This window comes from Ochotona curzoniae, unplaced genomic scaffold, assembly GCF_017591425.1.
Source record: "Ochotona curzoniae isolate NIBS_2020 unplaced genomic scaffold, NIBS_Ocur_1.0 scaffold_4701, whole genome shotgun sequence".
NCBI classification, from domain to species: domain Eukaryota; kingdom Metazoa; phylum Chordata; class Mammalia; order Lagomorpha; family Ochotonidae; genus Ochotona; species Ochotona curzoniae.
Genome location: NW_024467122.1, coordinates 48212778 through 48227747, shown reverse-complemented (window position 1 = coordinate 48227747; position 14970 = coordinate 48212778). Strand labels below are relative to the sequence as shown.

At 36.7% G+C, this 14970-nt stretch overlaps 1 protein-coding gene across 2 annotated transcripts in view; it reads left to right on the top strand.

Annotated features, from left to right (window-relative positions):
- The window catches only part of FSIP1 (fibrous sheath interacting protein 1), a 166448-nt gene extending 156109 nt beyond the window's left edge, over nt 1-10339 (top strand). For both annotated transcript variants that reach the window (XM_040968534.1, XM_040968535.1), the window contains one exon: nt 9738-10339. In XM_040968534.1, the coding sequence (XP_040824468.1) occupies nt 9738-10292 (555 nt within the window). In that variant the 3' untranslated portion in view covers nt 10293-10339. The remainder of the gene's footprint in view (nt 1-9737) is intronic.
- The last annotated feature ends 4631 nt before the right edge of the window (nt 10340-14970 follow it).

The following is a 14970-nucleotide window of genomic DNA, read 5'->3' as shown; positions in this document are numbered from 1 at the left end:
CACTTCAACCCGAACTTTGACCTTGGCTCTCACAACACAGTCACAAATGATTTTATTTCCAGCCATGTTGGTTCTGGCTGTCCCGGGCACTTGTCCTCTCAGGGCTCTGAAGGACTTTCTCTTGGATCTACTGCCAAGGTTCCAGCAATGGCAATAGGAACCAGCGGTTAATCTCTGAGCCCCTAAGATCCTGAGACATCATTTTGCTTCTTGCAGTCTCGATGGTGTTGGCCATGATTCTGTAGTGCTTGCACCCAGCTAGCTATGCATGTGAATCTTGACTTCTTTACAGAAACGCTTTAAATTCTAATCCTGTCTACCCAGGTAATCTGGTATAGGCCAAGTTGCCTTTTTCAGAGACCTGACAGGACTTTAAAACAGTCATCCATTTTTTAGTGTCTTACTCTGGAGCAGCAGAGCTTGAAACAGATAAATATATGTTGCTTCCTCTTCTCTGGTGAAGAGAAGTGTAATGGAAAAAGAGAACAAGCATGGCAGCCATGTTGTTTATCTTGCTGCTGTCAGCCAGTATTGCTGATCTTATGAGATAATACCAAAGAAGTGCTCTTTGGAGTAACTGCGTTTTAGGATGGTCATCCCTGGGGAAGGTAGTGCTTCCAGGAAGAGGAGTTAAAACTCAATTTCTGTGGATATGACTCACTTATTTATTGGCTCCCTTTCACCTTGGTCAGAGTCCGCTCAAGGGAGGCCAATTCTCTTCTACTTTTGGCTTGCATAAATCTAACAGTGTCCAACTGACCAGCCTATACCTCATTAACAAATGTAATTTGCAGTAGTAGAGAAATCATGGATGAGAAGCTATGACTGAGTGATATGAAGGGCCATGATGGTGGTGTCAGTAGAGCTAGCCAGATGCATTGTCACAAGAGCAGTATAAACCTTGTTAGTTCTGTTCTGCCTGGCAATAGAGAAATCATGCCAGATCTGAGTGATGGAGGCACGGAATCCAGTCATGTTGTAATATTTCGCATCAGTGTGTCTTGATCCTTGAACTTACTATTGCTACTAGGAAGTTTCTTGATCATTCAAGGAATGGTTGAATTTTAATTTTCAGTTTCCAGGAATGAATATCCCTCTGAGGAGTCTCTTTGATGTGAGTGGAGTTCAGCTAGGTGTTTTCTCCATGGGGTTTCTAGATAATGATAACCCAGTGAGGTGCTCTCTAGAAGAAGCTAAAGCCCATTGAACCTGAATGTGACATTGGTCACACATGATGGGGCTATCTTTCTGGAAGGCAGAAGTACTCATGGTTGTTATTTGCGGTGTTCCCTTTCTATTGACAGCTCTAGGTAACATTTGCTAAGCTATGCCATGTCTCCACTTGTTTCGGCACCCACAGTTGTGGCCATGTTAGAACTTCTGGCTTGGATATGTGTAGAGATCATGTGTATTTCTTAACACCTGCTGGATATTCTGTGGCTTGGTCTTAAATGAGTTTCCTGTTCAGAGTGATTCTATACAGACTCTAGCATCATCACCTTCATATCATCCAAGACCAAACAAAGGTGTTGAAGATCTCATAAACAGAATTCAGAGGACATCTTTTCAATCATGAAGCTTTGATGATGTCAAACAAAGTACTTAAAGTTGTTTAGAGGCAGCCCCTGAGGGTGTACATAAGTTCCTTAGGTTCCAATTACATCTAATTTCTCCAATTTGACTCATCCATCATTTGACATATTGCAAGGATGAGGCATAAACTGTGAGATTAAAGCATTTAAATAGCCAATGGCTTGTCTTGCTCTCTGATTCCATCCTGACTTCCTTATCTCTGCGTAATAAAAATAGACATCATCAAACAGAGCATAGAAAGCCTTAATCAATACAAGCAATTTTCATTATAGGCATTAAAGCATAAACTAGCCATCTTGGTGAGCACTAGGAGCTGAAGTGACATCTCAGAGCTCCTTTCTACATTCTTTATGCAAATTTGCACGCCTCAACTCTTGGTCAAGCATCTTTTACTGGATATATGGGACAAAACCAGACCCCCTAAAACTGCATGGCCAAGGACCCATCCTTGTTTCATAAAAGAGAATGATAGGCATGTGACAAAAGGACCATTCTGGCAACTTGCTCAGGATGATAAGAATCTGATTCAAGTGGACTTAGTCTCTACTGATAGAAAGCAGCCCTCAAGTGGTAATCCATAGTATGGAAAAATGAGTCTCTTTTCATATTCTGTTATAAGTCAAAAGTGGTGCAGATGTTTTATCTAGCTCCCTTCAGAATATATCCGTACCCTTCTGACTATGTCACCAATTAAAGCCAAGTTCATGCCCCATTGTGATTATAGGAGTTGAGAATCCCAGCCCTTGTTTCTGCTTCTCACATCCTGGTATTATACACTGGGGTCCTGCTGCAGGCCACTTCCCTAATGCTGGTAGAGCTGCAGAAACAGAAAGCTTGAATTTCTGATGCATGGGACTGCCTCTGGCACCTGAAACACAGGAGAACCATCACAGATTGCTCAGAGATATAGCAATCCCTCATCAGGAAAACTGATCACGCAAACCTTTTCAGGCTCTGCCTCACTCAGCTGTTGAGTGAAGATAGGTGGCTCAGGTAAGGCTGTCTAGTTCTGCACTTACTGTCACAAACCAGTCCCCACATCAAAGTGGGTTTTCAGTATGACCGCAACATTCATGGTGTCACTTAGATCTGCTTTCCTTGATCTACTTTACGCTGTTATTCATTCCACAGATCCTGCTGGCTTCTGACTTGTCAGCAGACTCAGTTTCTAGTTACAGCCTTACCTCAATCCTCATTCCTGATGCTTTATGTAGTTTCTCTGGTAATAACCTCTGGTTCCCTTGTGATTACAGCTCAGATTTTCTTTGGTCCAGACAGCCCCTCCAACTGCTCTATGTAAAACTGTGCCAAATCTTCGCTATTCCCTGGGATGCCATGTTCCTGCTGTGGCTTGCAAAGAACAGTGTGGATGCCAGACTGGACTTTACAAGAAGATGGGAATATAAAACAGGGATGGGCGGAGCTGAGAGAGGCAAGAAGCCCATTCCTTCTGTGAACCTTTAGCAACATGGATACATGTGTTCAGTGAATAACAGTTATTTTACTCTCATGGTTTTGTATTTGTTTAATCTGTAAGAGCCGAATAAGCATCATGAATCTCTAGCATATATGATCCTTTTGGGAGCACTTTGACTTGTTATTGCTGCTGTATAGTCCAACAAAAATGTCTTTATTATTCTAGCCATGAATGAATGTTTTCTGGAAAGTAATCTTATGTTTATAACTCAGTTAACTATTTAAAGAGTTATTTTCAAGCAGTTTTAATGAGACTGGCCAAATTTGAAAATACCTTGTTTGCTAATCTTTCAGTTATCTGCAGGACTTCATTAAGTGGTAGTATTTTTAATGGTTATTTATTTTGTAACAGTTGTAGTATAGAATGTGGTATACTTGGGATATAGTTGTCTCTGTCTGGCTCATACTTTCTTTGTGAAATCATCCCAGCTCTCAGCCCTGCCAAAAACATGAACCTGAATGATCCTGTTTGCATCAGGTGACTCTCATCATAGATGAATGTACCCATGGTGGGCACTTGAATCCTTTTTAGTAAGCATATGTATTTTAGCAGTAATCATTGAAGTTATCTTGCTAAGGAGTAGTGATTGTGGTCAGTCATTGGTGGCTGCTAACCTCTTACCATCATGTTTAATGAGCATCAGAGTCCTTTCATGTTACATATGTATACTGAGGTTGTAACAGAACAGAAACCATCAACAAGCAGAGAAAGCTAATGGATGCATCAAATAAATTGTGAATTAAGAGACTGCAAGGCCCCAGAAAGAGTGATGGATCACATGCCTTTTGTTTCAGGTGTCTTCTCAAGTCCAAACTCCAAAAGGTGTTTCTCAGCTTTATATCCAGCTTGTTTTTATTCACGAGATACAACAACCCTCATCTCCACCACTTCTATTATTGAGATAAAGGTTTCTGTTTCCGACAACCAATGTTTCCGACAGAAAACCTTGAGTAGGTTAATGGCTAGGAGTTTCTGGCAGTAGTTTCAACATAGAGTTATAAACTTATATCGTGGTGATTAAGCAAATGGTGTAATGTTTTTTCATTGACTGAAGTAGAACAAGATATCACTAAAAACTGTTTAGATCCATATCCTTGTTGTTAATCTTTTAGGACATTTGGCTTTCCTCCTCACGCTCACTTATTACAGGCTGCTAGGCTTAAAGGGTGGGTCATCTAACAATAGCTTACATCGAAGGACAAGACTGCATCTACTGGTTTATAATGGTGAACTTTCTGTCTGCTTGAACTAGAGACATAACTTTGATTGCGTTGTCAACAAATCTATTGCTGTATGACCTTGGCCAGATTATTTAATTTCTTGGTGCCCCAAATTTTTCTGTAAACCAGGAACAACAACATTATATATAGTTGCTTGAGAAGATTGAAAGAATAAATGTATATAATATGCAAAAATTAAAATCTTTATGGCCGTAAAAATGACAATGTATAGCATAGGCTAGGCAGCTGGGATGAGAATGAGGTAATCCACAGTTTGTATTCCGTCTACAGCTATTGCAGTAATAATCAGGTCTAACTCCTGTTCCAAGAAGGCCTTTATCTAGATGGAGTAGTATAAAAAGTGGGCACTCTGGGAAGGGAGCTGTGGATGTTAGTTTTTTTTTTTTTTAAATGAGCCCAAAGAAAGGGCATTGTATAAGGTGTATACTTATATAAATGGTTATTCAAATTTGTATGATGATAAGTTCAGCTATGGAGCTGATTGGTTCAGGAGTTTCAAGAATATTCTCAATGCAGATTGGGTTCTGGTCCTTTAGCTATCTAGGATGAGTTAGAGGTATTTGTGTTAAAGCTGTAGGGCAGATAATAAGTTCAGTCTTTGTAAATAATGTGTGTTAATTTAGCACTTTACAAAAAATAGTTCATATATCTTTAATTAAGAGCAATTTAATGAGATTTACGGTTGGCAAAGACTTAGTTGGAAATTGAAGGTTTGAGAAAATGGGTCCTATTGATGTTTCTGGTCTATATTATTATCCAGAGATTCTGTGGTTAGACTAATTTAATTTGAAGACTTAATGTATTTGCTTTTACTTACAATGTTTTGAGATGAGAGAATTTTTGGCCATTATTTTATTGTGGAGTTAAGCAGTTTATCACATTTTAAAAAATGTGTGTGTGTAAGAGAAAAAGAGAGATCAGTGTTTCATCTTCTAGTATATGCTTCAGTGTTTATAACAGCTGGGTCTGGGTCAGGCTGAAACTGGGAGCCTGGAAATTAATCCTGGTCTCCTGTGTGGGTGACAGGGAGCTGAGTACTTGAGCAGTCGCCAGCTGCTTCCCCGCTCCCCGCCCGTGTGCAATAGCAAGAAGCTGAAATCAAAAGCAGAACTAGGAATTGAACCTGACACTCCAGTGTGGGCTGCTGGAGTCTCAACTGCTATGCCACATGGCCAACCAGTTGTAAGAGTTCCAGATTGAAATTGTGACAAAGTCAAAGCAATACAAATTCTGTTTTCTTTTACATTGTTTTATTTTTAGTAGTTCCATTGTGGTCTTTTGTCAGTAGAAAAGTTCATTCTTTTGCTAATCTTGATTTTGAGTAGTTATTCATAAAGATGTTAAGAACTGGAAATTAGTTTGGAAATCATCTTTTTCAGTTCCTTGTTTCTACATGAAGGTTATTGACCCTTGCTCAGGGCAGCAAAACCTACGCAGAAACCCAAGTTCTGGTCTCCTGTGTTGTCTTTCCTTTTTGGCTGCTTCCTGTAAAAGGACCAGGGAAATTACGGTTCAGCTTATTTCTGTGTAGGTGAGCTGGAGGAATGTGTAACGTTTTTGTCTCAGAGTATCCACAAGAAGCTTCTGTGGAACCAGTGTCGCTTCACAAGACCCCTCAATTTTGTGAGGGTTAGGGAGGGGAGCCATGACATCAGAAAGTACTGAATTTTAATTTTGTTGCAGTAGTAAAGGAAACATTATGTTACAGTGTTTTCAACAAGAATGGCAGCCCTTGCCTCAGTCTTCTCTATGCTTTAATTTATTTTCCAGAATCTACTTTTAATGTATTTAAGCACATTTTCCTCATACTTACCCCTGTATTGTGCTTTCTTTTAAAAAAAGATTTTGTAGTTTCGTCTCTTCAAAACACTTTCTTTCTCATTAAATTACTCACTGACTCATAAATCATAAAGCAGCATCATTTTTTTCAAGAAGGTTCTTGATTTTCTTTTTTATTTCTTCAGTGACACATTAGTCATTCAATAGCATATTATTAAATTTCTAGCATTTTTAATTTTTTTCTTCCTGTTGTTGATTTTGTTTTGTGGCTCTTCATTTAAGGGGTTGTCCATAACTGTGTAATGGAGCCTATCATATCCAGTAGCATGTTACTTAACTTTATGGCATTGTAAATTTTCATTTTTCTTCCTGTTGTTAAAAAAAGATTTTGTTATTTGAAAGTCAGGATTATGGAGAGAGAGAGAGAGATCTTCCACCCACTGGTTTATTTTCCACATGGCTGCTAGCATCATAGGTGGCAGCTTTATCTGTTACACCACAGTGCCAGCCCCAATGACTTTCTTAGTTAATTCTTACAAAGTATATATTGTGGTTTCTGTAATAGTAGCTCAGGATTTACCTTTGTTAGTTCAAGCACCACTTCTCTCTTCCCCGTTTTTCTTTAAGGTCAATCAGTATTTTTTACTTCAGCCATCAGTATTTACATTGTGATACTGTATAAATGTAATTCACAGCAGAAGCAAATTGCATACCTTGGTATCGTTTCTTACATAACTTTCTTTACCTAGAGCTAACGGTGGTGCTTTTCTTTTACTTGGTTTTCTGTGTGTCAATATAAAATTTCACCTTAGTTTTATCCTTTTTGTATAACTTTTTGTTTTTCCTCCATTGTTCATAATTGCTTTACTTTTACCTTTGCTTTACTTTTTTGTATCCCAACTCAAATACATCATCAGACTTTCCAAGCATCTATCAATACTATTTTTGAAGTAATCAAACATATCAGCTAATCCACCAGTATTCCCTCTTCTCTCTCCTCCTTCTTTCCCCTGAAGAGATTACCTTTTTGTAATTTTTTATCCTGCTCCAATATAGACTTCATTTTTTCCTAGTTTCTGAAAATTTTACGATAAACTTTTGGTGAGGACAGTTTTTCAGTGGGAAAATTCCTATGGACAATTCCTAGATATCATCTACTTATTATATGAAATGTTATATGGGCAAATTTTACAGGTACATTTTAAGTATCTAATAGCATAAACACTGCTTTTATTTTCTGTGTGATAGGTTTACATAGCAGGATGAAAGGAATATTTTTGATAAGTACCACATCTACCTACCTCAAATGTCTGATGATCCAAAGTAGGCTTTGCTAATTAACTGAACTGCATTTTTAGGTTTATCTTATTTATTTGAAAGAATTAGAATGAAAGTGAAAGAGAATAAGAGAGCAAGCAAAAGAGAGAGAGAGTGCAAGAGAGAAAGAGATAGCTTCAAACTGCTGATTCACTCCCCAAATAGTCCCAGCTGCTGGAGCTATGGGCTGATCTGACACCAGGAGCCAGGACTGTCTTCTGGGTCTTCTGTGTGGGTGCAGGGATCCAAGTACTTGAGCCGTTTTCTCCTACCTTCCAAGGCACAATAGCAGAGAGCTGGATTGGAAGTAGAGCATCCAGGACTTGAACCAGAATCCCTTTGAGATGCCAGCACTGCAGGCAGCAGCTTTATGTGCTATGCCATTGTGGCAGCCCTGAACTTCTATTTCTTGATGTCTAAGTTAACCTAAGGGTGAATTACCTGAATCTTAAATTCAACATAATTGCTATGAATATATTCTGCGACAGTATCTTATGAGTTCTAAACCCATAGTGGTTGCTGTGATGAGAACTAATTTTAATATATGTAAGTTAAATATAATTTTTAAATGTGATAAATTTTGAAGTATATTATCTATGTAGTAACTTATGTTACCTGAGTTGCAAAAATGCATAGTAATTTGAAGTTATTTGTATTGGTCGTCCAAAGATAACTTTTCCCTGTGGTACTCTCTGTACACAGAACTCTCATTTTTTACTATATAGTTTTCTTTTTTAAAATTTTATTTTTCATGATATCATTCCATAGGCTCAGGGATTTCCCATTCCTCTCCCCATTCTCCCTTCCCCTTACTCTGTCCTCCTTTATGTTATTGCAATAGTATAATCCTTTAATAACAGTCACAAGTACATAATTATGTTATTTAAGTATATCATGACATTGTAGGTATAGACAATGTTGGAAAGTCCAGCCTGCTATTGTCATATTGTCAAGATATATTTACTAGTTTCATTGGGAGTCCATCTTTTATATGGGAGTAGAGATGGATATTGCAATGTATCTTCCCTTCTTGGTATGCTAGTCCCCATTATAAAGTTCTTCTAGATGAATATATACCTACACATATATTTATACCTGTGTATAAATTGATCTTGTATTTGCCTGAAAGTTGCCATATATCTGAGAGAACATCTGATATTTGTCCTTTTGGGATTGGCTTATTTCACTGAGCATAATACCCTCTAGTTGGGACTATTTTTTACAATGGATATTGTGGTTTCTTTTGAGATAGAATACATCTTTTGCCTTTTACTATGTACTTTCACAGTGCAATATTAATTAAAACCATTACAGCACCTGACTAAAGTTTTATTGTAGGAAGTTCTTGAATTTTTTATTTCTCCATAAGTGAGGATTAGTGATAGTGTTTTCCTAGGTAGTGCCATAGTGAAAATCAAGGAAGACACTGATTTTTTAAAGAGGTGATTATGTGTGTGTGTGTTTTAATGGATTTTAATCCCATTTCTTTTTAAGATTGTTAACTCAAGTGTCCTGCTGTTCATTTGAGTTCATGTAGAAAGTGGGTCAATACTTATATTAGATTTATTTTTATTTATTTTTTGAGACTATCACTGGAAGAAAAAGCATTTTTTAGTCCCTGAAATCTTGGTTGAAATGCCCAGCCTTGGTTGCTTTTATAGGCAGCAAATAGACATATGTGATGAAATCCTCTTTCTCAAATGCTCCGATTCCTGCCGGGGCCTGTAGCTTTGAAGCATCTACACAAATCATGATGGGCACCCATGCACCTTTCCTTTACTGTCTTCAGCAGTATTGTCTGAGGAAAGTCATGGGCAGATTTAGGAGTGGTTTATTCCCAGGGGCACAGGGGATGTAGTTCTCAGAGAGGAATGGGCCGGAACATACCTCAGAGAAACATCTCCTGGTGGCTATGGTAGAGTTTCTGGCACTTTATCCAAGAGATGCTGCTTCCCTGCTTGATGGCTTGTGACATTTTAAAGGAAGAATGATTTTCTGGTATTTCCATTCCAGCTTCAAATACTGATTCCATGTGTAGAGAAGGGTGACAGTGGTTAATATCTACAGGAAAGATGCTGTAATTAATTGTCATCAGTGTTACAGAATTTCCATCCTGGATTATTATGAGCATGATTGACTCTGAAGTTATTCTGTAAGACTGCTGCACAGTTCTGTGACTTGGGGTATTGTAAATGAATTGTTTTCCTATTTGTATGTATTATGTAAGGGCTTTCCTGACTGTTGGATTTATTTTGTTACTGAAAGCTTACCACAAATAAATGTGTTTACTTGAGCAATTGACCATGAAGTCTTTTATTTTGTTTCATCAGTTAGATTCCCCAACACTGCTCTCTGATGAGCAGCTAAAGTGTCTTCTGGATGAATGCACATTCAAACCACAGTCCAGCATTGTACTTCCTGAAGGCGGAGAAAACAAAGACATCGAGGATGTTACATCTGAGTCACCCCCGCTATCCATGTCCATCCTTTCTAAGTTGCTAAACGGGTCAGAAACAAAGGCCCAGGAAACTGAGGCAGAAGCTGCAGGTATGCTTGAGAATGCCGACTGTGAACCACCTTCTCAAGGCTACTACCTCGCTAAAGCTTTGACTGGACATCAAATGCCGGAAACTCTGGTTGCTGAAGTGGAGAATATGAAATGTCTTCTGTTTTCGGAGGCTGGGGTTTTCAGTGACACAGAAGACTACTTTATGTCAAAGGCTCTTGGTACTGGGAGACTTAGAAGGCCCTCTTTCTTGGATGACCCACTGTATGGTATTAGTGTGAGCCTTTCATCAGAGGATGAGCATCTGAAATCCAGCCCTCCTGACAAAGCAAAAACAGGTGAGGCTTGGAGAACAAGTGCTTTAGTGAGTAATATTTAAGATGATGTCAATAAAAGCTTCAAAACATAAAAAAGTGTTTATGAGAATGTCCCAGTGAGTTCAAGGTTATGATTAGTATTCCTATGAAATATGTGATGTTTTATGGCAAATAGTTCTATTTATGTTTCATAAAAAAAGAAATTCATTTGTATAAGGCAAATAACTTGGGATTGATTTGCCTAGTACTTCAACTTCCAAACTTTAGTGTTGAAAATTTGTCTAAGGACTGAATTTGAAAAACCACATAACTTGAGGGGTTATTTTTGTTTCTTACTGCAGACTTCCTGTCCTAATCTACTTCTGTATCCTTAGGTATTTTGTCATGATCCAGTGTTGCATCTCAAAATGATACAACATTCAGATATCATAGGCAGATTTTGACATCAGCAGATATTCAGTTGTTAAAAAGTCTATCATAATTCATAAGTCTATTTAAATAGCTTCAACTTTTACCTTTAATCAGATTATTCTAAGTTGTATTTCTTATTAAATATGTTTGCTTCTTATTAATCCATTTACAGATAAACATAAGCCTATAATCTGTTTCCTCTGTACTGACACCCCAGTTTCACATGTCTAAATTCCTGGTGGAAAACTCTGGATGTGACCTCAGACTGATTTCCTCATCTTTCCCTCTGAACTTAGATGTTCCCCTTACCTTTTGCGATTTCAGTCACCTGGGCTTAGAATCCTAGCATTATCCTTCTCCCTTGCTTGCTTCTTCATGTCTTTAAGCATTGACTCTTCTACTCCTGCAGTGGCGTATCCCTTCATTTGTCTTCATGCTGCATTCCCTTGAGCCATGCAGTCACTCTCCACTAGGTCTCCTCCTGCTCCTGACCTCTTGCCATTGTTGATTACCATTAACCCAGCTTCCTGACATGGTTCTGATAATCACACCCTCAAATTCAAAAAGCTTCAGTGGGTCTCCACAGCAGTTAATGAATGAAATCTGAATTCTTTTACTTGCTTTCAAGATCTCTGTGTCTGACCAGAAATTTTCTTCTGTCAGTCTCAAATTTGTCAGTTGAATGTGATATACAAATCATGGAGGTAATCTGGTCTCAGGATTTCCACTGTATCTGCCATGACTCAGGCCCTTTAACTGACGTGAATTTCAGGTTTCCTTTGAGCAGTAGCTGAATTCCAATCCCATTCTTTGTGAATGTGATCTTCCTGATCTCTTCTGTTAAAACCTTTGTTCCTGCTCTGAGTGTCCCAGCATTCCAGTTCCCTGCTGGGTCATTTTACATATATTGCCTTCATACTGCTTTGTACTTATCTCTTCCATAAAATTGTGCATCTGTTTAAGCACAGGCATGCTACCTTGCAATTCATGTTGCATTTTCCATGATGTCCAAGGTAATACCTTTCTTTAATGAAAAAAAAATACGTTAAGTTTGTATCTAGTTTTAAAACATTGTAGTGGAAATATAGTTCACATTTATTATATACATTATGAAGAAAAACACATAATGTCAATAATTATGTAAGCCTCATATTCTGTGCAAAGATTTGGATTTTTTTTCTCTTCATTTGAAAAGAAAAAAATTTCACAAATTGTGTTTTTAAATTAGTATCATTTTAAACGGACAGATCATAACTATATATTATGGGATGCAGTATAATGGTTTGATATGAAGTATAGAATGATTAATATCACCCAGTCACTTGTAATTTTTTGTGGTAAGACACTTGAAATTTGCTGAATTACTTCTAGATATCAAATATCATTAATAGCAGTAACTTTGCTGTTCAATAGAGATCAAAATTTATTTCTCCGAAGTGAAACTTTTGTTTCTTGTGAACAACTTTTCAGTCCCTCTCTCCCCTCACTCCACCTGCAGCCTTTGGCAACTTTCACAATGCTCTATGCCATGAATTCCATCTTTTGAAATTTCATGTATGAGAGAGATCGTGTGATGCTTTTCTTTTTGTACCTGGACTATTTAGCATACTGATTTCCAAGTTCACCCACATTATTGCAGGTGATAGAATTTCTGTTTTAAAGGTTGAGTAGTGTTTCAGCATTGTGTCTACTTTATTCATTCATCTGTTGACAGATACTTAGATTATTTCATATTTGGCTTTTGCAAATAGTGAAAATGGAAGTGAAGATAGCCCTTTGGTATAGATTTAACACATGCACATGTGTATATAGCTCCCTCCCATGTGGGATTGCTGGATCATACGGAAAAGCTATTTTTAGCTTGTGAGGAGCCATCAGTGTTTTTCCTGATAGCTATGTTCAATATTTTCACTAACAGTAACATGAGCTGTCTCTGCTTCATAACCTTGCTAACACTTAACATTTTTCAACTTTTGCTCTTAAAATATTTCATTTAATTTTGTTTGATTAGCATGTATGGAGAGCAGCATGCTATCTCAATATGTATATACAAGTATAAACAAATCAAACCAGGGAACTAAACATTCTTTTTTTCCTGCCTTCTTTCCTTCTTTCTTTCCTCTCTTTCTCCCTCCTTTGCTTCTGTCTCTCCTTCCTTTCCTCCCTCCCTCCTTCCTTTCTTCCTTCCTTTGGTATGATTTAAATAAGTTTTTTATTTCTGTAAAAAAAAATGACATCAGGATTTTGACAGATTTCATTGAATCTGCAGATCACTTTGGGTAGTGTGGACTGAGCAGTATTTATCCTTCCAATCTATGAACATGGGTTTTTTTTTTCATTTATTTGTGTTTTCTTCATTAACATTTTGTCGTTTTCAGCTTATAGTTTGAACTTGTTTAAATTTATTCCCAAGTTTTATTGGTTTTGATGTTATTATAGATAGATTTTTTCAATTTCCCTTTTGAATACTTTATTGCTATTGTAAGGACACTGCTGATTGTTGCTTGTTGATATTGTATCTTGCAGCTTCACTTAATTTTCTTATCAGTTCTAACATTTTGATGAAGTCTCCAGGGTTTTCCCTATATGAGATCATGTCATCAGCAAGTGAAAAATTTGAGTTTTCGCTTTCCTATTTGGGAGCCTTTTACCCCTCTTGCGTAATTGCTGTGGCTAGACTTACAGAGCAGTGTTTAATACAAGGGTGGAGTGAGCATCCTCATCCTGTCTGTGATCTTTCAGAAAATGTTGTCAGTTTTTCATTATTGAGTGTATTAATTACTGATTTACGCTATAAATCTATTATTGTTTTTTAGTATATTATACCTAATATGTTAAAGGCTTTTTTTTAAACTGTAAAAAGAGTGTTGAATTTTGTCAGATTTTTTTCTGCATGAATAATCTTTGGTTAATGTGATATTGTCTTTGAATTCCCGAGTTAAATCCAACTATTCTATAAAGAATGGTTCTCTTAATGTTCTGTTGGGTTTGATTTTTTTCAAAGATTTTTGCATTGATATGTATCATGGCTATTGACCAGTAGTAGTTTTCTTTTAATGTTTTTGTCTAGTTTTAGCATCAGGATAATGCTGGTTCTGTAAAGCAGGTTTGGAAAGTTTTCTTCCACTAAACTTTCTTGAGTTTGCAGAAGATTAGTAGTATTAGTTCTTCATCAAATGTTTCATGGAATTTAGCTGTGAGGATGTAGGGTCCTGGACTTTGCTTGGTGAAGACTTTGGAACTGATTCAGTCTGTTTTCTTATTATTTCCTTAGATTTTATTCCTCCATGATTCAGTCTTTGTAGGTGGTATATGTCTAGAAATTTATTAACTTTTTCTAGGTTATCCAATCTGTTGGTATATAATTGTACATAATAATTTCTTTTAAATTTTATATTTCTATGGCAACTGAATTCCTCTTTCATTTATAATTATTATAGTTTTTCCGTTTTTTTCTTCTAGTCTACTAGTGGTTTGCCAATCTTGATTGTCTTTTTTTTTAATGTTTAGTTTTATTGTTTTCTTCATGGTTGGTTGTTCTGATCTCTGTTTGCTTTACTTCTCTACTCTCTCTCTCTCTCTATATATATATATATTTTTTTTTCTCCTTCGTTTTGTCAACTTGGGCTGCTGTTGTTATTTTTCTGGCTACTTGAGGTATACTATTAATTTGTTTATTTGAAACCTTTTAAAAAATGCAGACATTACATTTTATCGTAACCAAAAGGCTGAGAAATGATAAATGAGAAATGGAACAAAAAATAAAATTTTTTTTATTATAAAATTTCCCTTTTATATCTGCTTTTGTCTGAATCCCATAAGTTTCAGCATATATTTCTATATTTGTTTGTATATATTGTATGTATTTCTATATTTGTTTTTTTTAATTGTTTTAATGTTGTAATGACCATGTTGTTTAATATGATATACAAATTTTCTATTTTTAAGTTCTGCAAAATCTCTCAATAGTGACTTCCAATTTAATGCTTTTATTTGGTAAGATACTTGTTATTGTATCAATCCTTTTAAATTTAAGGCTCCTTTTTTTGTCTTAATATGTAATCTTTCCTGGAGAATATTCTAGGCATGATTGAAAAGAACATGTATTTGATTGCTGGTTGGTGGAATGTTATGTATACATCTGTTGGGTCTGTCTGGTCTAGAGTTTCGTTCAAGTTCAGTATTTCCTTATTGATTTTTCTGATGAAATGACCTGTGTATTGTTGCGGGTCGGGTATTTAGGTATTTTACTGTTTTGCGTCAGAGTTTACCTCTGCCTTCAGATCATTTGATAAATGTTTAGGTGATAATATATTTAGGTGTTCTGGT